This window comes from Hemitrygon akajei, chromosome 31, assembly GCF_048418815.1.
Source record: "Hemitrygon akajei chromosome 31, sHemAka1.3, whole genome shotgun sequence".
NCBI lineage: Eukaryota > Metazoa > Chordata > Chondrichthyes > Myliobatiformes > Dasyatidae > Hemitrygon > Hemitrygon akajei.
Window position 1 is genome coordinate 5,252,874 of NC_133154.1, and position 26,853 is coordinate 5,279,726.

The following is a 26,853-nucleotide window of genomic DNA, read 5'->3' on the forward strand; positions in this document are numbered from 1 at the left end:
TGACTTGGCCTATTATTCTTGTCTCAGGGTCAGTCGATGAACCGTGCAGATGAAGACAATGTGAACTGCTGTCCCCATTCATGATAGTTAAGGCCATAAGACGGGAGCCCAATTACAGCACTCGGCCCGAAACGTCGACTGTTCACTCTCTTCCATCGATGCTGCCTGGCCTGCTGAGTTCCTCCAGCACTTCGTGCGTGTTGATCCGGATTTCCGGCGCCTGCAGATTTTCTTGTTTTTGTGATGTGCCTCATACTTTAACCCTTTCATTAGTGGGTCATTCTCATAAACCTCCTCTGGATCCTCTCCAATGCCGGCATATCCCTTCTCAGATAAGGTGCCCAAAATTGCTCACAATGATCAATGTGCAAATACATTAGTGTATTACAATAGTGAGCTCCTGTTTCTTACCACGTGCATCCTCCTGTGGCCGTGTTCTTGTTCCAACTGTGCTAATAACGGCCCAATCAGGTTCGTAACCTGGGTCAAACATATCTTCTTCAGTGTGACTGACTCCATTCACTGTGGAATCCTGCAAAAAAAAAGCAGAAAAGTAACCGATGGAAGCAAGGACAACTGTGGATACTAATAAACAAAAGCATGTAACTTGGCACCATTACAGGGTCTTTAGAACTAGGCTGGACTCTCCTCCAATGAATACCAAATATAATCTACACTCCAGTGGCCACTTTATTAGGCACAGGAGTGGAACTTGGTGTGATCTTCTGCTGCTGCAGCCCATCCACTTCCAGGTTCAACGAGATGTGCGTTCAGAGATGCTCTTCTACACACCACTGTTGTGATACGTGGTTATTTGAGTTACTGTTGCCTTCTTGTCAGCTTGAACCGGTCTGGCCGTTCTCCAACAAGAGAAAATCTGCAGGCGGTGGAAATACAAGCGACGCACACAAAATGCTGGAGGAATTCAGCAGGCCGTACAGTATGGAAAAGAGCTTTGGGCTGAGACCCGTCACAGGACTCCATCCTCCTCTGACCTCCCTCATTAACAAGACGATTTCGCCTACAGAACCGCCGCTCACTGGATGGTTTTTGGTTTTTTTGCACCATTCTCTGTAAACGCCAGAGACCGTTGTGCATGAAAATCCCAGAGGATCAGCAATTGTTGAGATACTCAAACCAACAGTCCTTCAAGGTCAAAGTCACTTAGATAACACTATGTCCCCATTCTAACATTTGGCCTGAACAACAACTGAACCTCTTGACCATGTCTGCATGCTTTTACATGATTGGCTGATTAGATATTTACATTAATGAGTAGATGTCCAGCTGACCAAAATGAGTGTATTTAAAACAAATTAACACAGAGAAGTAGAAAACAAGTCACAAACGGACGGACTAGAAGGGCCAAGATGGCCTGTTTCCGTGTTGTAATTGTTATATGGTTAGGAACCACAAAATTGTTACCAAAATGCTTTTTGCTTCTCTGTGTTTATTTAAAAGCCTTAATTTTGACCGAACATTTCTTAATATTGTTTATTCACCCACCACAAAACCTCTGGGAAGCACCTTAAAGTACTCGGTTGAAAGCACCATACGAATACAAGTTGATGTGGCTAGTGCTTTTGCTCTGCAACCACAAAGTGGAAGGAGCTTCACTTCTGAATCTAATCTGTCCTGGAGCCATCCTGGATTGGTCCAAGTTGAAAGTGAAGGGGCAAAATGTCAAGTTCCCCTTTAAGATGGGGTCTTGCATCAAATGGAAGTGAATACGGTGAATTTCAGTTAATTGGGCCATTGGTTTATAGGGAAGTTACTTATTTGGGACGAATCTTAAAGAACAAAAACTAACTGAGAAAATAGCCAGCATTCCCTTAGTTTATTTGGGACACCATGCCAATGAATTGGACAGGAGACTGCTGTCAAACAGTTTCTAACTAGTGTCAATCATGTACATTTGTGGCCATTGGAAACTGCACCGTGCTTAGAGTGAACAGTTTTTAAATGGCATCAGTTGTGCATGTTGGTGTTCAAAGAGTAATGATTTTTGTCTCTGATAGTTGGTGAGAAATAACCATATAACAATCACAGCACGGAAACAGGCCATTTCGGCTCTTCTAATCTGTGCCGAACATTTACTCTCACCTAGTCCCACTGACCTGCACTCAGCCCATAACCCTCCATTCCTTTCCTGTCCATATACCTATCCAATTTTTTTTTTTAAATGACAAAATCGAACCTGCCTCTACCACTTTCTACTGGAAGCTTGTTCCACACAGCTACCACTCTCTGAGTAAAGAAGTTCCCCCTTGTGTTACCCCTAAACTTTTGCCCCTTAACTCTCAACAAATAAACACCAAGGCAATTCAGAACTCTTTTGCTCACTGCAGTTTTCAGCATTTAGGCTTGGAGATGACAGAAATGACCGGGAGTGAAAATGAAATGATTTCACTACTTTAACAAGCTAGGAGCTATGAAGTATTTGAAGGTATCAACAATTATATCGAATGTTACAATGAATATGAAAATTTGGAGGATGCAATCGTCAAAAGCATTGTACGAAGGCAAACCACTATCTGCCCTAGGTGTCTGCACTGATATTGTTCATTTACAGACAATCAAAAGAACACGGCAGCATACACTGAATTAATTCCTCTGTCAAAACCCACTGGGAACTAATGGACAGTTTTATAGTAATGTAATGTTCTAAATTGATCTGTATTTCATTTCAATACACAAATTGTTACTCAGTTAAATGGTAGTTCATCTTTTTTTATACCTTTTAACTATTTCCATGAGACTTTGGCTAATTGGGCCAAAGTGCAGTGGTCCCGAAGTGTCCCAATTTAACTGGAATCTGCTGTAAATGAATACACCAACACTCAACCAAACTCTACACAAAGACCCAGTAGACTTACCTTTTTGGAGTAAAGCATTTGAGACGGTTCTTCAGTCTCACATACTGGAGTCCAGTCCACCACAGTATCAGGACCCTGAGGGACAAAACAAGAACAAATAATCAACATAAGAAAAAGGAGGGTAGATTGAATGGGAATTCCACAAGTTGGGACAGGGGAGGGTTAAAATTTAAACATTTTGCCCAGTATTGCTTTCTCAGGCCCTCGTTGGCCAGGGTGAACGGTAGATATTGTGCCCTAGCTGTCTACATGAGCCTGTACAATCTGGGGTGTAAGCTGTTGCCCATACAGCAGACTCCCCCTCTCCATGCAAATGATGAACCCAAAGAAACGGCAGAGACCGATACCGTTCAACACCAGTGGCATCCCAGGAGTTGTCAGTCAGTGTTGAACATAACCTAGGATTGCCTTAGGGACACCAGCTCTGGATTTTTCCTCTGGGTTTACTCTGCCTAGTCCTATCGACCTGCACCCAGCCAGTAGCCCTCCATACCCCTCCTTATCCACGTACTTGTCCAAACTTCTCTTAAATGTTGAAATTGAACCTGCATCCACCACTTGCGCACTCTTGCCACCATCTGAGAGAAGTTACTATCTCTCAGGCTCCCCTTAAACATTTCACTTTTCACTCTTAATCTACAGTATGACCTCTAGTTCTAGTCTCACTCAGCCTCAGTGGAAAAAGGCTGCTTGCATTTACCTTATCTATACCCCTCATAATTATGTATAATAAAAAAAATTGTCAGCTGGTGGTGAGTGGTATCAGCACCGGACTTCGAAGCAAGTGGGCCCTCAGGTCGGAAGAGCAACACCTCATATTCTGTTTGGTTAGCCTCCAACCTGATGGCATAAACATCGATTTTTCCTTCTGTTACTTTTAGATAGATAGATAGATAGATACTTTATTCATCCCCATGGGGAAATTCAACTTTTTTTCCAATGTCCCATACACTTGTTGTAGCAAAACTAATTACATACAATACTTAACTCAGTAAAAAAATATGATATGCATCTAAATCACCATCTCAAAAAGCATTAATAATAGCTTTTAAAAAGTTCTTAAGTCCTGGCGGTAGAATTGTAAAGCCTAATGGCATTGGGGAGTATTGACCTCTTCATCCTGTCTGAGGAGCATTGCATCGATAGTAACCTGTCGCTGAAACTGCTTCTCTGTCTCTGGATGGTGCTATGTAGAGGATGTTCAGAGTTATCCATAATTGACCGTAGCCTACTCAGCGCCCTTCGCTCAGCTACCGATGTTAAACTCTCCAGTACTTTGCCCACGACAGAGCCCGCCTTCCTTACCAGCTTATTAAGACGTGAGGCGTCCCTCTTCTTAATGCTTCCTCCCCAACACGCCACCACAAAGAAGAGGGCGCTCTCCACAACTGACCTATAGAACATCTTCAGCATCTCACTACAGACATTGAATGACGCCAACCTTCTTAGGAAGTACATTCGACTCTGTGCCTTCCTGTGCCTTTCCCCCTCTCTATATTTTTTCCCTACTCCCCCTACCTTTTCCTTCTATTCCCCACTCTGGCTAATTACCCCTTCTCCTCACCTGCCTGTCCCTTCCCCTGGTGCCTCTCCCCCTTCCATTTCTCCCATGGTCCACTCTCCTCTCCTACCCGATTCCTTCTTCTCCAGCCCCTTACCTTTTCCCATTATCACCTCCCAGCTTCTTACGTCATTGCTTCCTCCCCCAGCCACTCACCTTCCCCCTCACCTGGCCTCACTTATCACCTGCTAGCCTCTCCTCCTTCCCCTCCCTCCACCTTTTTATTCTGGCACCTTCCCCCTTCCTTTCCAGTCTTGAAAAAGGGTTTCAGCATGATTCATTTCCATTAATGCTGCCTGACCGCTGGGTTCCTCCAGCATTTTGTGTGTTGTACGGAAATTAGTTTTCACATAGTGTCCTCTCTATATAAATCAAGTCACATTCAATGGAACCACAGATTATTCACACGCTCAACACAAGTTGACAGCTCCAAGGTACGGTTTGGATGAGTGGAGGGTTCCTCAATCATATTTTTTTTTACAAAATCAAGATAGAAGGAGGTCACTTACCTGAAGAACCTACCTGCAAAGAGCTGTTCAGTTTTGTCCCACGTCCACGCTGGAAACAGCAACCCTAAAACTCGGTACCGCATGACTGTAAAGCACTTGTGTGGTTCGGGCCTTACCTTTTCAATGATCCGGATCACCCCGGGGATGTGCGTGTCCTGGTCATGTGTCCGTTTTGTGCTTGTGTTGAGAAACACACCATCTTTCTCGAAGGCTATCTGAAATGCAGAGAGATGTAGAAGTAGAAAATTTAAAAAAAACCACAACCAAAGTGCAGTCTAGTGAAGGGCAACTAGATGTTCAGGAGGATGAACCCACAGTAAGCATCCGGCCCAGACTGGGTACTTGGCTAAAGATCTGTGCTGACCATCTGGCTGAAGTGTTCACTGAGATCCTTAACCTCTCGCTTTGGCAGTCTGAGTTACCCACCTGCTTCAAGCAGACTTCAATTACTGTATATCAGTGCCTAAGCAGAACGTGGCAACCTGCCTCAGTAACTGTGGTCCAGTAGAACTTGAATCTACTATGATGAAGTGCTTTGAGAGGTTGGTGATGGAACATATCAACTCCTGCCTGAGAAGAGACTTGGATCTGCACCAATTTGCCTATGGCACAAGTCCACAGCAGGTGTCATTTCGTTGGCTCTTCATTTACCTGAAACATCTGGACAGTGAAGATGCACATACCAGGATGTTCTTCATTGACCAGACTCAGCATTCAATACTATCAGCCTCTGAAAACTTATTAATAAGCTCCAAGACCAGACCTCAATGCCTCCTTGTGCAACTGGATCCTGGATTTTCTCACTTGCAGACTCCAGTCAGTTCGGATTGGCAACAGCATCTCTTCCACAATCTCCATCAGCACAGGTGCACCACAAGGCCGTGTGCTTAGCCCCCTGCTCTACTCGCTTTATACTGATGCCTGTGAGGCTATGCACAGCTCCAATGCCATATTTAAGTTTGCTGATAGCACCACTGTTGTTGGCCAGATCAAAGGTGGGGATGAATCAGCATACAGGAGGGAGATTGAAAATCTGGCTGAGTGGTGCCACAACAACAACCTCTCACACAATGTCAACAAGGTCAAGGAGATGATTATTGACTTCAGGAGGAGGGAAAAGGAGGTCCATGAGCCAGTCCTCATCAGGGGATCAGCAGTAGAGAGGGTCAGCAACTTTAAATTCCTCGGTGTTATTGTTGCAGAGGACCTGTCCTGGGTCCATTACCCAAGTATCATCACAAATAAAGCATGGCGCCTCTACTTTCTTATAAGTTTGCAAAGTTTCGCAATGTAAAAACTTTAACTAACCTCTAGATACGTATTGGAGGGTATATCACGACCTGGTCAGGAAACACCACTGCCCTTAAATGGAAAAGTCTACAAAAAGTAATGGAAATGGCCCAGTCTATTATGAGTAAAGCCCACCCCACCATTGAGCATCCGCATGGAGCGCTGACACAGGAAAGCAGCATCCATCATCACGGACACCCACCACCTAGGACACACTCTCTTCTTGCAGCTGCCATCAGGAAGAGGGGGCAGGAGCCTCAGGACGTGCACCACCAGTTATCACCCTTCAATCATCAGGCTCTTGAACCGAAGGGGATCACTTCATTCACCCCATCAATGAACTGTTCTCACAACCTGTGGACTTACTGTCAAAGACTTTTCTACTCAAGTTCTCAATGTTTATTGCTTGCTTATTTATATTATTTTCCTCTTTCTTTTTGCACTTGCAGTCTGTTGCCGTTTTTGCACATTGGTTGTTTGTCCGTCCTGTTGGGTGCAGTCCTTCATTGATTCTATTGTGTTTCTTGTATTTACTGTGAATGCCCACAATCTCAGGGTTGTATGTAGCTACATACATGTACTTTGATACCAATTTTATTTTTAAAACCTTTTTTATGAGACAGGCAGTCCCCGGGTTACCAACGAGTACCGTTCCTGAGTTCGTCTTTAGTTAGATTTGTACATAAGTTGGAACAAGTACATCCGGTATTATTTAGCGTCAGTTAGTCAAACATTTGTCTTAGTATATAGTATATATTTGACCTTTCTATGCATATAAAACACTTAAGAACCACATGTATTACAATAATTAAACAACTGTGTTGCTTAGTAATAATTGTAGCTTTCTTCAGGGCAGGGCCTTTCACATGCTCCATTATTCTCACTTTATCCTTTAAAATTGTTCTTATCGTTGACTGACTGTAGCCTAACGGTTTTCCAATGACCAATGATGTTTCACCTCTTTACAAACGCTTATTATTTCCACTTCATTTTCAATCGCGATCGCTTCCCGTCAACGGAACAGAAACACTGCGGGCAGCGGGTCCCAACTTCCACCGGCTCCCGAGGTCCACTGGGTCCTAAGGACCACCGCACTGAATTCCCTGGGTCCTAAACTCCACCACACTAAGACAGGTTAAATGGGACAAGTGGGGGCTGTGCTGGGTTTGGGGATTTAATGCTTCTCAATATTCCGCGTGGGAATTTAAACTGGAGGTAGCAGTGTTTTTTTTTTAAAAACAAGGTCGAGTTGCGAGTTTGACATCAACCCGGCGCGCTTGGGAGCGGTCTGTCACTGGATCGAACTCGGGAACCTGTTCTCGGCTGATCTCACTGCGCCACCACCGACCGGAAGGGGGGCAGGTCTGGGTGAATCTTGCTAAGAAAAATTTAAGTCGAATACAAATTTACACACTCAACACAGTGTCAACGACAACAACTTAAAATGGCAGAAGGCGTCGCGATCTGACTTAAAATGGCGGACGGTGTTCTCCTTCCTCGATTCGTAAGTACGAGTTGTTCGTAAGTTGGACTTTGTAATTCGGGGACTACTGGTATACAGTGCGGAATAGGCCCTTCCGACCTTTCAAGCAATGCCATCCGGCAATACCCCCAATTTAACCCTAGCCTAATCACAGGACAATTTACAATGACCAATTAACCTACCAACTGGTATGACTTTGGTTTGTGAGAGGAAACCAAAGAACCAAAGGAAACCCAGTAGTCACAGGGAGAACATTCATACTCCTTACAGGCAGAGGCAGGAATTGAACCCGGGGTGATGGTACCTGTAAAGCGCTGTGCTAACCACTATGCTATGGTGCCACCCCCTGTGAACTTTGATTCCAGGTATACACCACTGTGGTTGATTGTTATATTATTAATTTGTACAAACACCACAGCAGTTAAAAGTTCAGACCAGTAAGTGACAGCATGTTAAACATCTTGACATTTATGACCAAATTCCAAAAATTAAATGTCAGAAAAACCAGTATCTACTGCGAGAGGAAGTAACTGCCTGATGATCATTTCTTGGTATTTAAAGAAATGCCGTCTATACAGCTGGAAACATTTTCCAAGTGAGATGAATGCCAGAAATCATGCAGTATAATTGGTGTGTCTGACTCCAAAGCAATGCCACAGGTGTCCAGACAATATTCAGAAATGTGCTTCTGAAAATCTTTAGCACATTTGACAAAATTTAAGACTACATTTCTCAAACTACAGTGCCTCAGTGAATCTGATATACTACGTTGAGAAGTTTACTAACTTTACGGCAGCAGTTTAAGTTGAAATATTAGTGCAAAATAACAGGAATAAAAAAAAAGTAGTGAGGTAGTGCTTATAGGATTCAAAGTCCATTTAGAAAATCGGATGGCAGAGAGAGGGTAAGAAACTGTTCCTGAACCATTCAGTGTGTGCCTTCAGGCTCCTGTACATCAATGAGAACAGACAGACAGACATACTTTATTGATCCCGAGGGAAATTGGGTTTTGTTACAGTTGCACCAACCAAGAATAGTGTAGAAATATGGCAATATAAAACCATAAATAATTAAATGATAATAAGTAAATAATGCCAAGTGGAAATTAGTCCAGGACCAGCCTATTAGCTCAGGGTGTCTGACACTCCGAGAGAGGAGTTGTAAAGTTTGATGGCCACAGGTAGGAATTACTTCCTAAGTCGCTCAGTGTTGCATCTCGGTGGAATGAGTTTCTGGCTGAATGTTCTCCTATGCCTAACCAGTACATTATGGAGTGGATGGGAGACATTGTCCAAGATGGCATGCAACTTGGACAGCACCCTCTTTTCAGACACCACCGTCAGAGAGTCCAGTTCCACCCCCACAACATCACTGGCCTTACGAATGAGTTTGTTGATTCTGTTGGTGTCTGCTACCCTCAGCCTGCTGCCCCAGCACACAACAGCAAACATGATAGCACTGGCCACCACAGCCTCGTAGAACATCCTCAGCATCGTCCGGCAGATGTTAAAGGACCTCAGTCTCCTCAGGAAATAGAGACGGCTCTGACCCTTCTTGTAGACAGCCTCAGTGTTCTTTGACCAGTCCAGTTTATTGTCAATTCGTATCCCCAGGTATTTGTAGTCCTCCACCATGTCCACACTGACCCCTTGGATGGAAACAGGGCATAACCCAGGTGGTGAGGGTCTTTAGTGATGGACACCGTCTTCCTAAGGCACCGCTCCTTGAAGATGTCTTGGACACCACGGGGGCTGGTACCCATGATAGAGCTGACTAATTTTACAAGTTCCTGCAACTTATTTCGATCTTGTGCAGTAGCTCCCCCATACCAGATGTTGATGCAGCCAGTCAGAATGCTCTCCATGGTATATTTGTAGAAGTTTTCGTGTGTTTTAGTTGACAAAACCAAATCTTCTCAAACTCCTAATGAAATATAGCTGCTGTCTTGCCTTCTTTACACATGCATCTATATGTTGTGTCCAGTTTAGGTCCTCGGATACTGACACCCAGGAGCTTAAAATTGCTCACTCTCTCCACTTCAGATCCCCCTATGAGGATTGGTTTGTGTTCCCTCGTCCTACCCTTCCTTAGGTCCACAATCAGCTCCTTGGTCTTGCTGACACTGAGTGACAGGTTGTTGCTGTGACACCTCTCAACTAACTGGTATATCTCACTCGGGTACACCCTCTCATCACCATCTGAAATTCTGCCAACAGTGGTTGTCTCATCAGCAAATTTATAGAAGCTGTTTGAGCTATGCCTAGCCACACAGTCATGGGTGCAGAGAAACTGGTTCCAATTCTTGCTAAAACATATGACTCACTGTGTTTCCTTAGCTTCTCATCCGTTGGACATAATCAGAATCAGGTTTAACATCACTGGCACGTCACGAAATTTATTAACTGTGTGGCAGCAGTACAATTCAATACATGATAAACATAGAAAGAATGAAATGCAGTAAATAGATAGTTAAATTAAGATAAATAGTGCAAAAAAAATCCCAGAAATTAAAAAAAGGAAAGTAGTGAGGTAGTGTGTATGGGTTCAATGCCCATTCAGAAATCAAATGGCAGAGGGGAAGAAGCTATTCCTGAATTGCTGAGTGTGTGTCTTCATGCTTCTGTACTTCTTTCTTGATTGTAACAGTGAGAAGAGGGCACGTCCTGGGTGGTGGAGGTCCTTGATGATGGAAGCTGTTTTTCTGAGGCACCGCTCCTTGAAGATGTCTTGGATACTATGGAGGCTATTACCCATAATGGAGCTGATGAACTTTACAACCCTTTTCAGCTTGCTACAATCCTGTGCAGTAGCCACCCCATACCAGATAGTAATGCAGTCAGTCAGAATGCTCTTCATGGTACATCTGTAGAAGTTTTGAGTGTTTTTGGTGACAAACCAAATCTCCTCAAATTCCTGATAAAATATAGCCGCTCTTGCCTTCTCTGATATGTGTTGGGACCAGGTTAGATCCTCAGAGATATTGACACCTAGGAACGTGAAATTGATCATTCTCTCCACTTCTGATCCATCCATGAGGATTGGTTTGTGAATAAGAGTGGTGAAAGACTCCATTGTCCAAGACAGTCACACTGGATGAAAACAGGCCCTTTGGACCAACTGGTCCATCCTGGGCAAGATTCCTATCTAAACTAGTCCCATTTGCATTTGGTTAATAGCTCTTACTTGCTGCTGCTGGAGAAGGGTGCCTGTGTGTAATGGTCACTCGCTCGCCACTCCCGAGTGAAAGCCCCTGCATTCGAATAGTCTCTCTCTTGCTCCCTCTCAATGCTGTTGAAGGATGATAATGAAGTTCTGGGCCTGTGATTTATGGATTGGACCGTAGTTCACTTGGACTCTTAACAATTTTCTGTGTTTTTATATTCTGTGTTTTCACCCGTTCTTATTGCTTTCTGCATGATTTGATTTTTGAGCATGGTTGGGGGGGGGGGGGGGGGAAACATTGATGTTCTTATTGCTGTTTGTGCAATTTGTTCTTTTTTTTTAGTGTGGGAGGGGTTGATGTTCTGGTTGTCATTTACACGTTACAGTTGATATACTTGTTGCTGTTTGCGCAACTTTTTTTTTGCATGTGGAGGGGTTGATGTTTTTCTTTGAATTGCTCCGTGGTTTTCTTTGTTTCGTGGCTGTCTGGAGAAGACGAATCTCAGAGTTGCATACTGCATACATAATTTGATAACAAATGTACTTTGAACCTTTCCTATGTACCTGTCCAGGTACCATTTGAATGTTGATAATTTATCTCCTCAAACACTTTCACTTGCTGCTTATTCCATATTTTGACTACCCTCAGGGTCAAACTGTTTCCCCGAGGCTCCTATTAAATCTCCCCCTCTCACCTCAGACCAAGGCTCACTATACTTTTTTTATTGATTCCCCAAGCTAGGAATAAAGACTGTGCATCTTTATCCTAACCCAACAAATTTCACAACATGTGACAGTGATATTAACCCTCAATTGAAGCAGCAATTCTTTCAGGCGAATGCCGAGGTTAACGAGTGGCAGCAACTGTCTTGTGACAGAAACTGCTGGAGAACGCTGATCCACAGAGCAGCCAAGGATTTTGAGGATTCCAGAAGAGCGATTGCTGAAGACCGAGGAAGGATCCTACAACACAAGCGCCCGCATCTCAGCTGTTCCCATGCCCATACTGCTCCAGAGTCTGCAGGTCCAGAATTGGCCTCTGCAGTCACCAACGATTAGTCCGTCGCTCTTGAGGACCCTTCTTCCCTCCTGATCTTCACATGCGAAGAACTAGCCATCAAATCAATCGTCAATGCTGTTCAATTTTACATGCCTCTATAGATCACTCCTCATTCTACTAAGCTCCAGAGAAAAAAGTCCCAACCTTTTCAATCTCTCCACATAAACTTAGTCCCTTGTGTCTTGCCAGCATCCTCTTTAATCTCCTCTGCAGTCTTTCCAGCTGAATGGCATCTTTCCCTTTTTATGAAGCCTCTATTTCACTTATTCTAAAAAAGAATAAGGATCTAACCAAATGTTCTTCTTATAGACCAATTTCCTTTCTTAATGTTGATACTAAAATTTTATCTAAAAATACTAAAATTTTAATCTAAACTTTTGGCTCGTAGGATTGGAAATATTTTGCCATCTATTATTTCTGATGACGAGACAGGACTTATCAAAAATCAATACTCCCACTTTAATATTCATGGTTTACTGAATGTTATTTATTCTCCTTCTAAAGAAATATCGGAACGTGTGATATCCTTAGAATCTGAGAAAGCCTTTGATCGGGTTGAATGGAATTATTTATTTAAAACTTCAGAAAAATTTAACTTTGGGCCTGATTTCAATGAATTACTTTATCTATCTCCCTCCGTTCAGGTTCTTACTAACTCTCAGAATTTTAAACCTTTTAAAACTTCAACATGCAACTAGACAAGGTTGTCCTTTGAGCCCTTTGCTTTTTGATTTGGTCTTAGAAACTTTAGCTGTTGCTTTCCGGGAATCTAAGGATATCACTGGTATTTTAAGGAGAGGTATTACCCACAAAGTATCGCTTTATGCTGATGACCTTTTGCTCTACGTTTCTAATCTGGAGTCTTCTTTACCTTTCGTACTTTCTTTACTGTCCTGCTTCAGTCAGTTTTCAGGATATAAACTTAACTTTCCTAAGAGTGAACTTTTTCCTTTGAATAATTTGTTATTAGTTAATACTAACCTTACTTTTAAAATGGTAAGAAATCAATTTACTTATTTGGGCGTAACAATTACTAGGAATTATAAATTCCTTTTTAAAGACTTTTTTTTACACTTCTGAATTATGTTAAGAAGGCACTATCAAATTGGTCACCCCTCTCTTTAATCGCCGATTGGCCAAATTAATTCTATTAAAATGAATATTTTGCCTAAACTTTTATATTTAATTCAGGCCGTACCTGTTTTTATTCCCAAATCCTTTTTTGATCCTCTGGATTCTATTATATCTTCTTATATACGAAAAAATAAAATTTCTCGATTAAATAAAGTTCATCTTCAAAAAGCTAAAAAGAATGGAGGTTTATCCTTACCCAATTTTAGGTTTTATTACTGGGCAGTCAATATATGGAATCTTATGTTTTGGTTACATTACATTAATCGAGAGGACTGTCCGGTCTGGGTTTCTTTAGAACCTAATTCTGTTAATAAATTTTCTATCATTTCTCTTCTCGGATCCTCAACTCCTTTATCTTTAAGTAACTTAACTGATAATTTTGTAAAACACTTTGAGGATTTGGGTACAATTTAGAAAATATTTTGGTTTATTGAGTTTTTCCATCTTCAATCCCATTTTTTCTAACTTTTTTTAAACCTTCTATGACCGATGTAGTTTTTAAAGAGTGGAATAGATTGGATATTAAATGTTTTCAGGATTTGTCTGTTGGAGATAGCTGACAGTTGTTCAAATGAAGAGAGACTAAGTATAGCCGACCCAAAACCCACTTTTTTCGATATTTACAAATTAGAGACTTTCTGCGTTCTCAAGTACATACATTTCCTAAAAGTCCAGATAAGAATTTACTTGATACAATTTTTAATTTGAAACCCTTCCATAATGGATCTATATCTAATATTTATGGTATGTTGTTGGGAATGAGAAATATTCCTTTAAACAAAATTAAAAATCTCTGGGAACAAGATTTACAGATTCCAATTTCTGGGGATACTTGGAATGAAATTTTAAAATTGGTTAATCCCTCATCGTTATGTGCCCATCATTCCCTCCTACTATTTAAAGCAGTTCATAGGGCCCACATGACATTTTTTTTCTGATTTATCTCCCTACTGTGATAGAGGTAACAATGGAGAAGCTTCACTAATTCATATGTTTTGGATATGCCCGAGTCTTGAAAAATATTGGAAGGAAGTATTCCAAACTTTTTTGGTGCTTTTTAAAGTAAATTTTAAACCTAATCCTTTGACTGCCTTATTTGGTATTGTTGGAGGAAATTATATTATTTTGGAGACACTTGACTTGCACATTTGGCTTTTATTTCTCTTATAGCCAGGAGGGCATTGTTGCTTAAGTGGAAGGATGCCACTCCGCCTACTCATTGGTTAAAGTTATGTTATGTCTTGCTTAAATTTAGAGAAGATTTGCTGTTCAATTTCTGAAGCTAGACAAGATTTTTTTTATATTGTGGAGACCTTTTTTGAATTATTTTCAAAATCTTTGATTTGCTATTAAGCACAGATGTTGGCTAATAACATGTTTTACTATATAAGAATTTTTTTTCATTTTCTTTTTTTTTAACCAAACAGCTGTTTTTTTTTCTGGTAGTGGGTTTAGATTTTTTTTTGTATAATAAAATTATCTTTTTTCAGTAATATGTTTAAATTTAATTTATATGGACATGGGGTAATTAGGCTATATTTGCGATTCCAATATACTGTAATCAATATATATTATATATCCTACTGTACTCTGTATTCTTTTACGTAAGAATCAATAAAAATATTGAAAAAGAATGGCATCTTTCCTAGAGCAGGATGACTAAAACTGAACACATCGTTTCAAATGCAGCCTCAGCAACGTCTTACAGAACGGCCACATAACGTTCCAACTTCTATACCCTGACTGACGGAGATCTGTGTGCCAAAAGCCTTCTTCACCACCTTGTCAATCTGATAAAGTGATATTGGATTATTATTGTCATATGTACCAGGATACAGTGAAAGGCTTGTCATTTACTGTTCATACAGATCAGATCATTACACAATGCACTGAGGTAGAACAAGTTAAAACAATAACCCCAGTTTCCCTCAATTTCTCCATCTTCACTGCATCTGTTCTCAGGATGATGTTTCAAATTCTAGAACATCTGAGATGTTCATTTAAAAAAAAAATAAAAACACGGGGTTTCCCTTCCACCATTGATGCTGCCCTCACCCACATCTCCTCCATGGGGCGGCATGGTAGTGTAGTGGTTAGCACAATGCTTTCCAACACCAGCAACCCAGGTTCAGTTCTCGCCATTGCCTGTAAGGACCGTGTGGGTTTCCTCCGGGTGCCCTGGTTTTCTCTCACAGTCCAAAGATGTACTGGTTGATAGGTTGATCGGCCATTGTCCCGTGATGAGGCCAGGGTTAAACCATGGGATTGCTTGGCAGCACAGCGTGAAGGGCCCATTCTGCATAGTATCTCAATAAATAAAAATAAACTTCTTGCCCATCTGCCCGCACCCCATCTCCCACCTTTGCAACAGTGGTAGGGTTTCCCTCGTTTTTACCTACCACCCCACGAGGCTAGATATCCAGCACAGTATTCTCTACAACTTCTGCCTTCTACAATGGGATCCCGCCACTAAGCGGATCTTTCCCTCGTAACCACCCAAACCCCCACCCATTTTCCAGATCATTCTCTACGTGACTCCCTTGTCCACTTATCCCTCCCTACTAGGCGGGGCAAGTGCTACACCTGCCCCTAGACCTCCTCCCTCACCACCATTCAGGGTCCCGAACGGTTCTTATAGGTGAGGCAACCCTGCAGCTCTGAGTCTGTCAGGATCCATTTACCGCATCCAGTGCCCGTGGTAAGGTCTCCTCAACATCAGTGAGACTTGACACAGACTGGGGAGCACTCCTTTGAGTACCTTTCCAAAAGGTATGATCTCTCGGTCACTACCCATTTCAATTTGACTTTCAACTCCCAATCTGACATATCTATCCATGGCCTCCTCTACTGCCTTGATGAAGACAAACTCAGGTTGAAGGAGCAACACCTCATATCCTATCTGGATGACCTCCAATCAAAGCACGAACTTTGATTTCTCTAACTTCTTTTAATTCTTCCAATAATTTCTTTCCCTGCCTCACTTCCCTCTTTTTCCATTCTCATCACATCCCTCCTCCTTCCCTTTCTTCCTTGATCCAAGGTCCTCTCCTATAAGATTCCCTCTTCTTCAGCCCTTTACCTCTTCAACCTATCATCTCCCAGCTTTTTACCTTTCTCATCGCCTATCACCTGCCAACTTGCACATCCCTCTCCTCCCCCCACCACCTTATTCTGGCTTCTGCTCCCTTGCTTTACAGTCCTGACCAAGGGTCGCGCCTGAAACATCGACTGTTCATTTCCCTCCATAGATTCTGCCTGACCTGCTGAGTTCCTCCAGCATTTTGAGCATGATGTAATGCAGAATGCCAGCCGGTGATGGTAGTGGTATCTGCACCACACTTCGAGACAAGTGGTCCTGGGTTCACATCCGGCCGGCTCCGTGCTGGGTTGCGCATCGAGCTAACAACTCAGCCTCATTAAAAGAAGACAATATGCTACAAGGCACAGAGAGGCACAATAACAATGCAGAATAAACTGTTTCAGCTACAGAGAAAGTGCAGCGCAAGTAAACATTAAAGTACGAGATCATAATGAGGTAGACTGTAAGGTGAAGAGGCCACCTTATCGTACAAGAGGTCCGTTCAAGAGTCTGATAACAGTGGGATTGAAGTTGTCCTTGAGCCTGGTGGTATGTGCTTTCAGGCTTTTGTATCTTCTGCCTGATGGGAGAGGGGAGAAAATGCCTGTGATGGCGGGGTCTTTGATTATGCTGGATATTTTACTGAAGTATAAACAGAGCCCAAAGACAAGAGGCTGGTTTCTGTGTAGCATCGAGAGTCCACAACTTGTTGCAGCTTCTTGTGGTTATGGACAAAGCGAAGGTTCATTTCATTGCCAAAGTATGCAAGTACAATACAACTCTAATATTTCCCTTCTCCAGATAGCCATGAAATACAGAAAAACCACTGGGGTTGTTGGAAGATATGACTCTCCCCCCCCCCCCCCCCCCATGAAAAAGAAACAAAACTTGCAAACCCCAAACCCACATGGAAAACGGCAGCAAGAACATCAAACCCCAAACCCCCCAACCCTTCCCTCGCACAAAAACTAACAGATCACCCACATGGAAATGGCATAGCAAGCAATTATGAACCCAGATAGGATGCCTTCTGTAGTGCATTGATAAAAATTGATAAGGGTCGCTTTTAGTTCAAAGTTCAAGTACAAAGTACATATATGTCACAATATACTGCCCTGAGATTCATTTTCTTGTGGGTATTCACAGGAAATACAATGAAACTACAATGAAAAACTGCACATAAACATGGACAAGCAACCAGTGTGCAAAAGACAACAAACTGTGCAAATACATAAAAGACAAAAAAATAACTACAACTATAATAATAAATAGATAAGCAATAAATATCAAGACTATGAGATGAAGAGTCCTTGAAAGTGAGTCCAGAGGTTGTGGGAATAGTTCAGTGATGGGGTAAGTGAAGTTATTCCCTCTAGTTCAAGAGCCTGAAGGTTGAGGGGTAATAACTGTTCCTGAACCTGGTGGTGTGGATCCTGAGGCTCCTGTACCTTCTTCCTGGTGGCAGCAGCAAGAAGAGAGCATGGCCTGGGTGGTGGGGGTCTTTGATGCTGCTTTCCTGTGACAGCGTTCCAAGTAGATGTGCTCAATGGTGCGGAGGACTTTGCCCATAATGGACTGGGCCATATCCACTACTTTTTGCAAGCTTTTCTGTTAGAGGACTTGGTGCTTCCATACCAGGTCGTGATGCAGCCAGTCAATATGCTCTCTACCATACATCTACAGAAGTTGTCAACATTTTAGATGACATACCAAATCTTCATAAACTTCTTCAGTGAACCTGAAAGTGCACTCACAATCAATTCATTCCTTTTCTGAAGGCCCACTAACACAAGTGCTCCAGGATTTGCCTATGGTCATACTGCATATGTGAATTCAGCAGTTTTAACCATTAGGAGTATTGCATCCTTTCCCATCCACAATATTGGGCCCGTCGGGGAAACTCTTTTCTTTTCAATGACCCAAGAATTTGAAAACCAGGGAAATCACTCGCGATTATTGAAAGTTCAGAGTAGGGAAGTGGTAGTGGTGATATGGATTGGCATATCTAGCTGTTCTTTTGGCAATAACAGAGCTGATTTAGTTGCTAGGTTTCAAAATGAAGTCACAACAGACATCAAATTTCCCTACAGATTAGAGCATCTGATTATGTGTTTGGTGAAAATGCAGAAGTTTGGTTTGTGGAGAAACTTAAGAGACTGGGGACTTTCCAGTTGTTAACCAAAATCAGTTTTACTTCTACAAAAATGTTCCCTTGATGGAAACAAGAATTGTAAATGTGTGAAAGAACCAATACATTTCACTAGCTGATAGTTATATAATTCACTGATAATAAGCTAATCACACCAATTAATCTCAACCTGTTTGCCATGGGAGCGTAGCAGTTACTATGAAGCTATTACAGCTCAGGGCATTGGAGTACAGAGTCCAATTCCTGCATCTTCTGTAAGGAGTCACTGTATGCCCTCTCTGTGCAATGTGTGGGTTTCCTCAGGTGCTCCGGTTTCCTCCCACAGTCCAAAGACATACTGGTTACTAGGTCATTGTAAATTGTCTCACGATTAGGTTAGGGTTAAATTGCGGTTGTAAGGGGAAGAGCATCTTCACGCTTTAGCAATCAATCAATAAATCATTCAAACAATTTAAACTGACCTTCATGCTTATCTATACTAATGAATAAAATACTCAACTGACTTAGACAGGGCGAGGAAAGAGTTTTGTAAATCTGTCTCCAAAGACATTTTTTTCCTTCTGTAACAACTCAACACAGCACGTGACTGAACGAATAATTGAACGAATTAAATTTTATTTCGGTCAGTACAAACGTAACAAAAAGCATCATTTTCAACGATGATTTCATAAGTCAAAATTAAATAATAAAAATCTTTAAAACAGACCGAAAGGGTGTAGGCTGAAGCTACAGCTTATTATGCCTACCCCTCTTACCCAAATTATAAACTGTAAGAAATCTAATTCCAAATGAATTCCAAATGAGCACTTCGAAAGACTTCCCAAACACAAGTAAATCTGCAGATGCTAGAAACCAAGAGCAGCGCACACATCCAAATTGAGGAGGATCTCAGCAGGCCAGGCAACTTCTATGGAGGGAATTAAACAGTCGCGGTTTTAGGTCGAGACTCTTCAGCACCTAGATTGTCAACTCAATTGGATGATGTTTCTAGAGATCAGATTGGAACCCAGCTTTCATTCCCAGCTCAGGCTGTACCTTCTGCATCGACGATGCTTGACAAGGTAAAATAGTCTTGCTGTGTCCTACCCTGACAAATGATGTTAATCGCATGTCTGTTCCCAACAGATGGATTTTCCAGCAATGCACAAGCTTGCTCAATTAAAGTTTGTACTGGGTTTCCAAACACAGTACTGAAGACTAGACCAAATGGCTGAGGTATAGGGTTGGTCATCCAAGAGAACAGCTGACAGGATCATAAGGGTCTCCCTACCATCCATCAGGGATGTTTATCAGAAGTGCTACATAGGCAGGGCCCTTGGTATTATCAAGGGTCCCACCCATCCATACAGCATTTGAGCAGGTGAGAAGGGCTCTGGGGAACTCAGACACAGCTAAGCATTGGGACTAGACGGTGTGAACCCCAACATCCTGAAGGAGTGTGCTGAGCAGTTGTGTGGAGTTCAGCTCATGTTGAATCCGAGTCTCAGCCCGGAAAGGGTCCTGACTGTGTGGAAAACTTCATGAGCGGTCCCACTACCCAAGGGCCAACCGAAGGTCTTGAATGACTACCGTCCAGTGACTCTGACCTCGCACATCACGTAGAGAGAGGCTGGTCCTGGTTCACCTATGACCTCTGGTCAGAACAGCTCTCGATCCCCTGCAGTTTGTCTACCAGGAGCACATGGGAGTCGGCGATGCTGTCATCAACCAGCAGGGCAGCACCGTGAGGATCATGGTTTCTGATCTCTGAAGTGCCTTCAGATAAGCTCCGCTCAGTGCAGATTGGCATTTCCATTGGATCCCAGATAATGTACTACCTGAGTGGCAGACCTGTTTGTGCAGCTTCACAGCTGTGTGTCAGACATGGCTATAAGCCCCACAGGGGACTGTAATGGCTCCCTTCCTGTTTACCTAAGTTTAGATACAACACTGAATCATGTCATCTGCAGAAATTTTTTGATGACAGCAATATTTGGGGGTTATAAAGGGAAGATAGGAGGATAAATACAGGGCCCCGGTGGAGGACTTTGTCAAATGGTGCAAGCTGAATCATCTGCAGCTTAACATCAGTAAGACAAAGGAGATGGTGATGGATTTTAGGAAGACTAAGCCTGCACTGCTCCCTGTTACAATTGATGGTGAGGACGTGGATATGGTGAGAACCTACAAGTACCTGGGGTGGACCTGGACGACAGACTCGCATGGAACACCAACACAGGTTGTGTAGAAGAAGGGCCAGAGCTACCTCTACTTCCTGAGGAGACTGAGGTCCTTTGGAACAAGCAGGCCTCATTTCACATGTTCAACCAGTCTCTTGTTGCCACTACAATCTTCTATGTGGTGATGTGCTGGGGCAATGGCATCATACGGGTGGTGCCAATAGGCTCAATATACTGATTAGAAAGGCTGGGCACACTTGAGATTGTGGTAGAACAAAGGACCCTACCAAAAATCCTGGCAATTCTGGGCAATGTTTCTTATCCTCTGCATGCCACCTTGGCAGAACAGAGGAACACTTTTAGTAATAGACTAAGTCAACTGTGCTGCTCCAAAGAGTGCTATATGAGGTCATTCTTACCCCTGGCATTAGGCTCTATAACGAGTCAACCTATAGCCAGGGAAGTGATCACCCCCTCCTGTTGGACTGTTTCAGGCAACTTAGTTTTTATTCTTTCTACTTCTCTTCTAATATTTTTTATATCTGTGCATTTGTAATGCTGAGACACAGTAATTTCCTTTGGGATCAATAAAGTATCTACCTATCTGTCCTCTTTGACTTTCTACCCCCAATCAGGAAACTCCAATGGATACTCCAATGGATCAAAACAAGAAGTCAGAATGGGAAACAGTCTCTTCCCTCAGACTTCTCACCTCCCTGCCGCAGCATATTCAAGGTGTCACTGGTTAATCTGTTCTATTACTTACAATGTTTAATTTATGCACTTCAAGTTTGTTTTTTTATGCATAATCCAGCTGTAGATTTCATCCTTACCTTCATAAGTCAGCATGTGTTATATGTGTTCTGTGCTTAGCCTCCCCCCTCCCGCTCTACTCGCTTCACACCTATGACTGTGTCGCTTTGTACCGCTCCAACACCATATACAAGTCTGCTGATGACACCACTGTTGTGGGCTGTATCAAAGGCGGTGATGAATCAGCATACTGCAGGGGGATTGAAAACTTGGCCAAGTGGTGTAATAACAACATCCTCTCACTCAATGTCAGTAAGACCAAGGAACTGATTGTAGGCTTCAGGAAAGATCTGTGAGCCAGTAATCATTGGAGGATTAATGGTGGAGAGGGTCAGTAACTTTAAATTCCTGGGTGTCACTATCTCAGAGGACCTGTCCTGGACCCATCATATAAATATAATTGTGAAGAAAGCACGACAGTGCCTCTACTTTGTCAGAAATCTGTGGAGACTCAGCATGGCTTCAAAAACCTTGGCAAAATGTCCATAGATGTGTGGTGGAGAGTGTACTGACTGGCTGTATTATGGCCTAGTATGGGAACACCAATGCCTTTGAGTGGAAAATCTTACAAAAGTTCGTGGATTCAGCCCAGTACATCACGGGTAAAACCCTCCCAACCACTGAGCACATCTATATGAAACGTTGCCATAGAAGAACAGCATCTATCAAAGATCCTCACCACGCAGGCCGTGCTCTTGTCTTGCTGCTGCATCAGGTCGAAGGTACAAGAGCCTCAGGACTCACACCACCAGGTTCAAGAACAGTTACTACCCCTCAACCATCAGGCTCTTAAACAAAAGGGGATAACTACACTCATTTAAGGGCCCTTTTATCTTGTTATTTTTTGCTCATTACTTACTGCTATTTATTTATCTCTGCGTGTGCACAGTTTGCTTAGTTTCTGATGTCTACCATTACTGTTCTATAGATTGCCAAGTATGCCCGCAGAAAACAAATCTCAGGCTTGTATATGGTAACAGGCATGTACTCAGATAATAAACTGTACTTTGAACTACTGAGCTTTACACCCTAGTCTGGAGAAACATTATCTCCTTTGACGATATAGATGTATATAGTTAAATGAAAATAAACTTGACGACTGTTTGCTAATCCTCTTCAATCTGAAGGAACTACGTGCTGCTGCTGTAGTGTGGCTGTTATTACTTCAATATGGTCATAAAGAAGGCTTTTGGCAAATTGGCTTTCAGAAATCAAAGTACTCAGTACAGGAAATGGGATACTATGTTGAAGTTGTATAAGACATTGTGAGGCCTAATTTGGAGAAATGTGTGCAGTTTTGTCATCTACCTACAGAAAAGATGTAAATAAGATTGAAAGAGTACGGAGAAAATTTACAAGGGTGTGGCCAAGTCTGGAGAACCTGGGCTATAAGGAAAGATTGAATAGGTTACGACTTTATTCCTTGGAACGTAGAAGATTGAGAGAAGATTTGATAGAGGTATAGAAAATTGTGAGGGGTACAGATAGGGCAAAAACAAGCAGGCTTTTTCCACTGAGGTTGGGTGGGACTACAACCGGAGGCCACGAGTTAAGGTAGAAAGGTGAAAAGTTTAAGAATGAGAATGAGAAACAGGTATTAACCGGCATGTGTCATGAACTTTATAAGCATGAGAGAAAACTTCTTAACTCATAAGGACATGCGAGTGTGGAATGAGCGTAAAGATCTTTACTCCTCAAGTACATGCAAGTAATAAAGTCAATTCAATTCAATTCAGCTGCCAGCACAAGTGATGCATACAAGCTCGATTTCAACATACAAGAGAAATTTGGATAGGTATGAAAGGGGTATGGAGGGCTATAATCACGACGTAGATTGATGGGAGTAGACAGTTTAAATAGTTCAGTATGGACTAGATGAGCTGAAAGGCCTGTTTCTCTGCTGTACTTTTCAATGACTCTATGGGTAGCAGGATTTTAGAATGATCAAAAGTTCGAGAGTTAATCATATCTTGCCGAATATAAAAACAGGTAGCAGTCTTGCCTCCAAATCAAGCTCAATCCAAAAAAAACAAACAAAAAGTTCGAGGCAAATATTCCCGCTGCTCTCTGTGAAGAGTTTGTCCATTCTTCATGTAACCATGTAGGTTTCCCCAGGTGCTCTGGTTTCCTCCCACATTCCAAAGACTAATGATTTGTGGGCATGTTATAAAGTGACTGAAGTTTGTGGGCTGCCCGGTACAATCTTCACAGGCTTAATTTGATGCAAATTGGATTAGCAACTTTAAATTCCTGGGCGTTACTATTTCAGAGGACTTGTCCTAGACCTACCACGCAAATGAAATTGTGAGGGAAGTACGGCAGTGCCTCTATTTCTTTAGGAGTCTGCGGAGATTTGGCATAACATCTAAAACTTTTACAAACTTCGATAGTTAGAACATAGAATAGTACAGCACATTACAGGCCCTTCGACCCACAATGTTGTGCCGACCCTCAAACCCTGCCTCCCATATAACCCCCCACCTTAAATTCCTCCATATACCTGTCTAGTAGTCTCTTAAACTTCACTAGTGTATCTGCCTCCACAACTGACTCAGGCAGTGCATTCCACGCACCAACCACTCTCTTGAGTGTAAAACCTTCCTCTAATATCCCCCTTGAACTTCCCTCCCCTTACCTTAAAGCCATGACCTCTTGTACTGAGCAGTGGTGCCCTGGGGAAGAGGCACTGGCTGTCCACTCTGTCTATTCCTCTTAATATCCTGTACACCTCTATCATGTCTCCTCTCATCCTTCTCCTCTCCAAAGAGTAAAGCCCTAGCTCCCTTAATCTCTGATCATAATCCATACTCTCTAAACCAGGCAGCATCCTGGTAAATCTCCTCTGTACCCTTTCCAATGCAGGATAGTTGTGCAGGAAAAAGTATTTTCAGTGGCTACATCACGGTCTAGCATGTTAATACAAATGACTTTGAATGGAAAATCCTACAAAAGGTAGTGGATTTGGCCCAGTACATCATGGGTAAAGCCCACCCAACCATTAAGTATATCTACATGAAACACTGTCATAAGGAAGCAGCATCCATCAGAGATCCCTCACCATCCAGATCGTGCTGTCTTTTCATTGCTGCCATCAGGTACAAGGTGCAAGAACCTCAAGACTTACACCACTGGGCTCAAGAACAGTTACTACACTTCAACCATCAGGCTCTTGAATAAAAGGGGATAACTACACTCACATACCCCATCATTGAAATGTTCCCACAACCAATTATCTCACTTTAAGGACTCTTTATCTCATTATCTCTTGTTCTCGTTATTTATTGCTATTTATTAATTTGTGCATTTGCACAGTTTGTCTTCTGCACCCTGGTTGATCTTTCATTGATCCTGTTATAGTTACTATTCTATCGATTTGCTGAGTATGCCCACAGGAAAAAGAATCTCAGGGTTGTATATGGTGACATTTATGTACTTTAAAAATAACATTTTCTTTGAACATTGAAGCCCTTTACACTCTTCAAAGCTTCAACAGATACAAACCTAGCCAGACAAACCTTTTCCTCAAAGATGGTATTGCAGACATCAGTCTAGTAACCTTTTTCTAAACTATTTCTAACACATTTCCATCCTTCTTTATACAAGAACAAAACCATACACAGTAACCCAGATATGGACTTCTCAGTACCCAAATGCCCCCTACATACTTTGAAGTTCAAAATAAATATTATCAAAGTATATAAATGTCACTGCATACAACCCAGAGATTCACTTTCTTGTGGGTATACTCAATAAATCTACAGAATAATAACCATAATAGAATCATTGAAAGACCATCCAACTAAGACATTCAACCAGAGTGCAGAAGGCAACAAACTGTACAAATACAAAAAATAATAACAATAAATAAGCAAAAAATATAGAGAACATGAGATGAAGTGTCCTTGAAAGGGAGTCCATTGGATGAGCGAACAGTTCAGTGATAGGGTGAGTAAAGTTGAGTGAACTCATCCCCTTTGGTTCAAGAACCTGATGGTTGAGGGGTAATCATTGTTCCTGAAGCTCTTGTTGTGACTGTGTGCTAGCCTCTTGTGAATCATGTATATACACAAATCCTTCTACATCTCAGAGTGCACAATCTCTCACTATTGAGATAGTATGTTCCTTTTTTTATTTCTCCTGCCAAAATGGATATTGTGACATTTTCCCACATTATACTTCATTTGCCATATCTTTGCCCACTCATGTAACCTGTCACTTAGTCACAGAGTACGAAAGAATCAGAATCATTTTATTGCCAGTAGGTGAAAAGTACCAGAATTGATTGTAGTTCGATGCCTAGCATAACACATAACAAACAAGAACAGCAACCAACAATTTACAAGACCATAGTGCAAACAGCCATGAGCAATCAATAATTAGCAGAACGGTTACATGCGCAAATGTCAATAGTCAAACTGAAATAAATGTGTACATATGAGCAGGCTCAATAATTAGCAACAGAAAAAGGAGATCAGGAAAGACCATGTAAGGGATGTTGTGCAGGGACAGTTAGGGTATTACACCTTCATGAGTTTTGTTGAAAAGCTGGATAGCGACAGGAAAGAAGCTTCAGAGATGACGTGTAACCCTGGTGGTGATAGACTTGCAGTGTCTCCCTGACAGCAATTTGGTGACTAGGTGACTGCTAGGGTGGGTGAAGTCAGCAGTAATTTTTCAGCTCTTTTCTTCGCTCTGGCAGTGAACGGGTTTTTTAATGTGGGCAGGTGACAGTTAATTACCTTCTCCGCCGAATGGGCCACTCACTGCAACCTGGACTTGGAGAGGAAGGAGGTGGCGGGCAACCAAATGGTGATAGAAATGGTCACAACACTTTCAATGATGGTTGAGTAAAAATTCACCAGGATATGGCCTGAAATACTACCGTAGATTCCGGATTATAAGCCGCTACTTTTTTCCCACGCTTTGAACAGCTTTGAACACTGCGGCCTTTACTACGGTGCGGCTAATGCATGGTTTTTTTTCATGCCGCCAAAAACATTTTGCCTCGTAACAGTAGACCAATAAAATTGATGAGTAGTTCACAGAGGTCCAATGAAATTGTACGATAAATCAAGCGCACTTTCACGATTAAATTATTGTAAATCAGTCATTTGTACTCACCCTCATCAACATGGAAAACACTCGAAGAAAAGCATTGTGCTGCCTTTATGGCAGTTATTTAGTTTATAATATTTTCGCTTAGTAATTCATTTGTTAGTATTTTCTAGTTAAAGTTAGAAGTGTTTTAAGTATATTTGTTTTCTGTACTACATCCCGGGATACTGTGACGTCACATCCGGTTTCGCCGCGTCTTGTGGGAAAATACCGGTTTGCGATAAACGGAAAGGTGGGGGCGAGCGCATTAGACCCGCGCGATGATGCAGCTTTTAAGTTAAAGGCGATCAATAACTTTTCCTGGTAGGCTGCAGTATATATTTTTTTACCAGTCGTTAGGAGATATTAGAATGTTGTTTGTGCACTGTTCAGTAAAAAAGTATACGCAACGTAATTTGTGTGTTACCGATACGTATGTATATTTAAAAGTAGCCGTGTTACAGGCACGGTTCGAAAAAAAGCA

General features: G+C 42.1%; 1 protein-coding gene across 1 annotated transcript in view; it reads right to left on the reverse strand.

Annotated features, from left to right (window-relative positions):
• The window catches only part of tbc1d17 (TBC1 domain family, member 17), an 86,023-nt gene that overhangs the window by 52,999 nt on the left and 6,171 nt on the right, over nucleotides 1-26,853 (reverse strand). The window contains exons 2-4 of the mRNA XM_073033880.1: nucleotides 5,063-5,161; nucleotides 2,877-2,951; nucleotides 412-532 (exon numbers count right to left, since the gene is read on the reverse strand). Coding sequence (XP_072889981.1) covers nucleotides 412-532; nucleotides 2,877-2,951; nucleotides 5,063-5,161 — 295 coding nt within the window. The remainder of the gene's footprint in view (nucleotides 1-411; nucleotides 533-2,876; nucleotides 2,952-5,062; nucleotides 5,162-26,853) is intronic.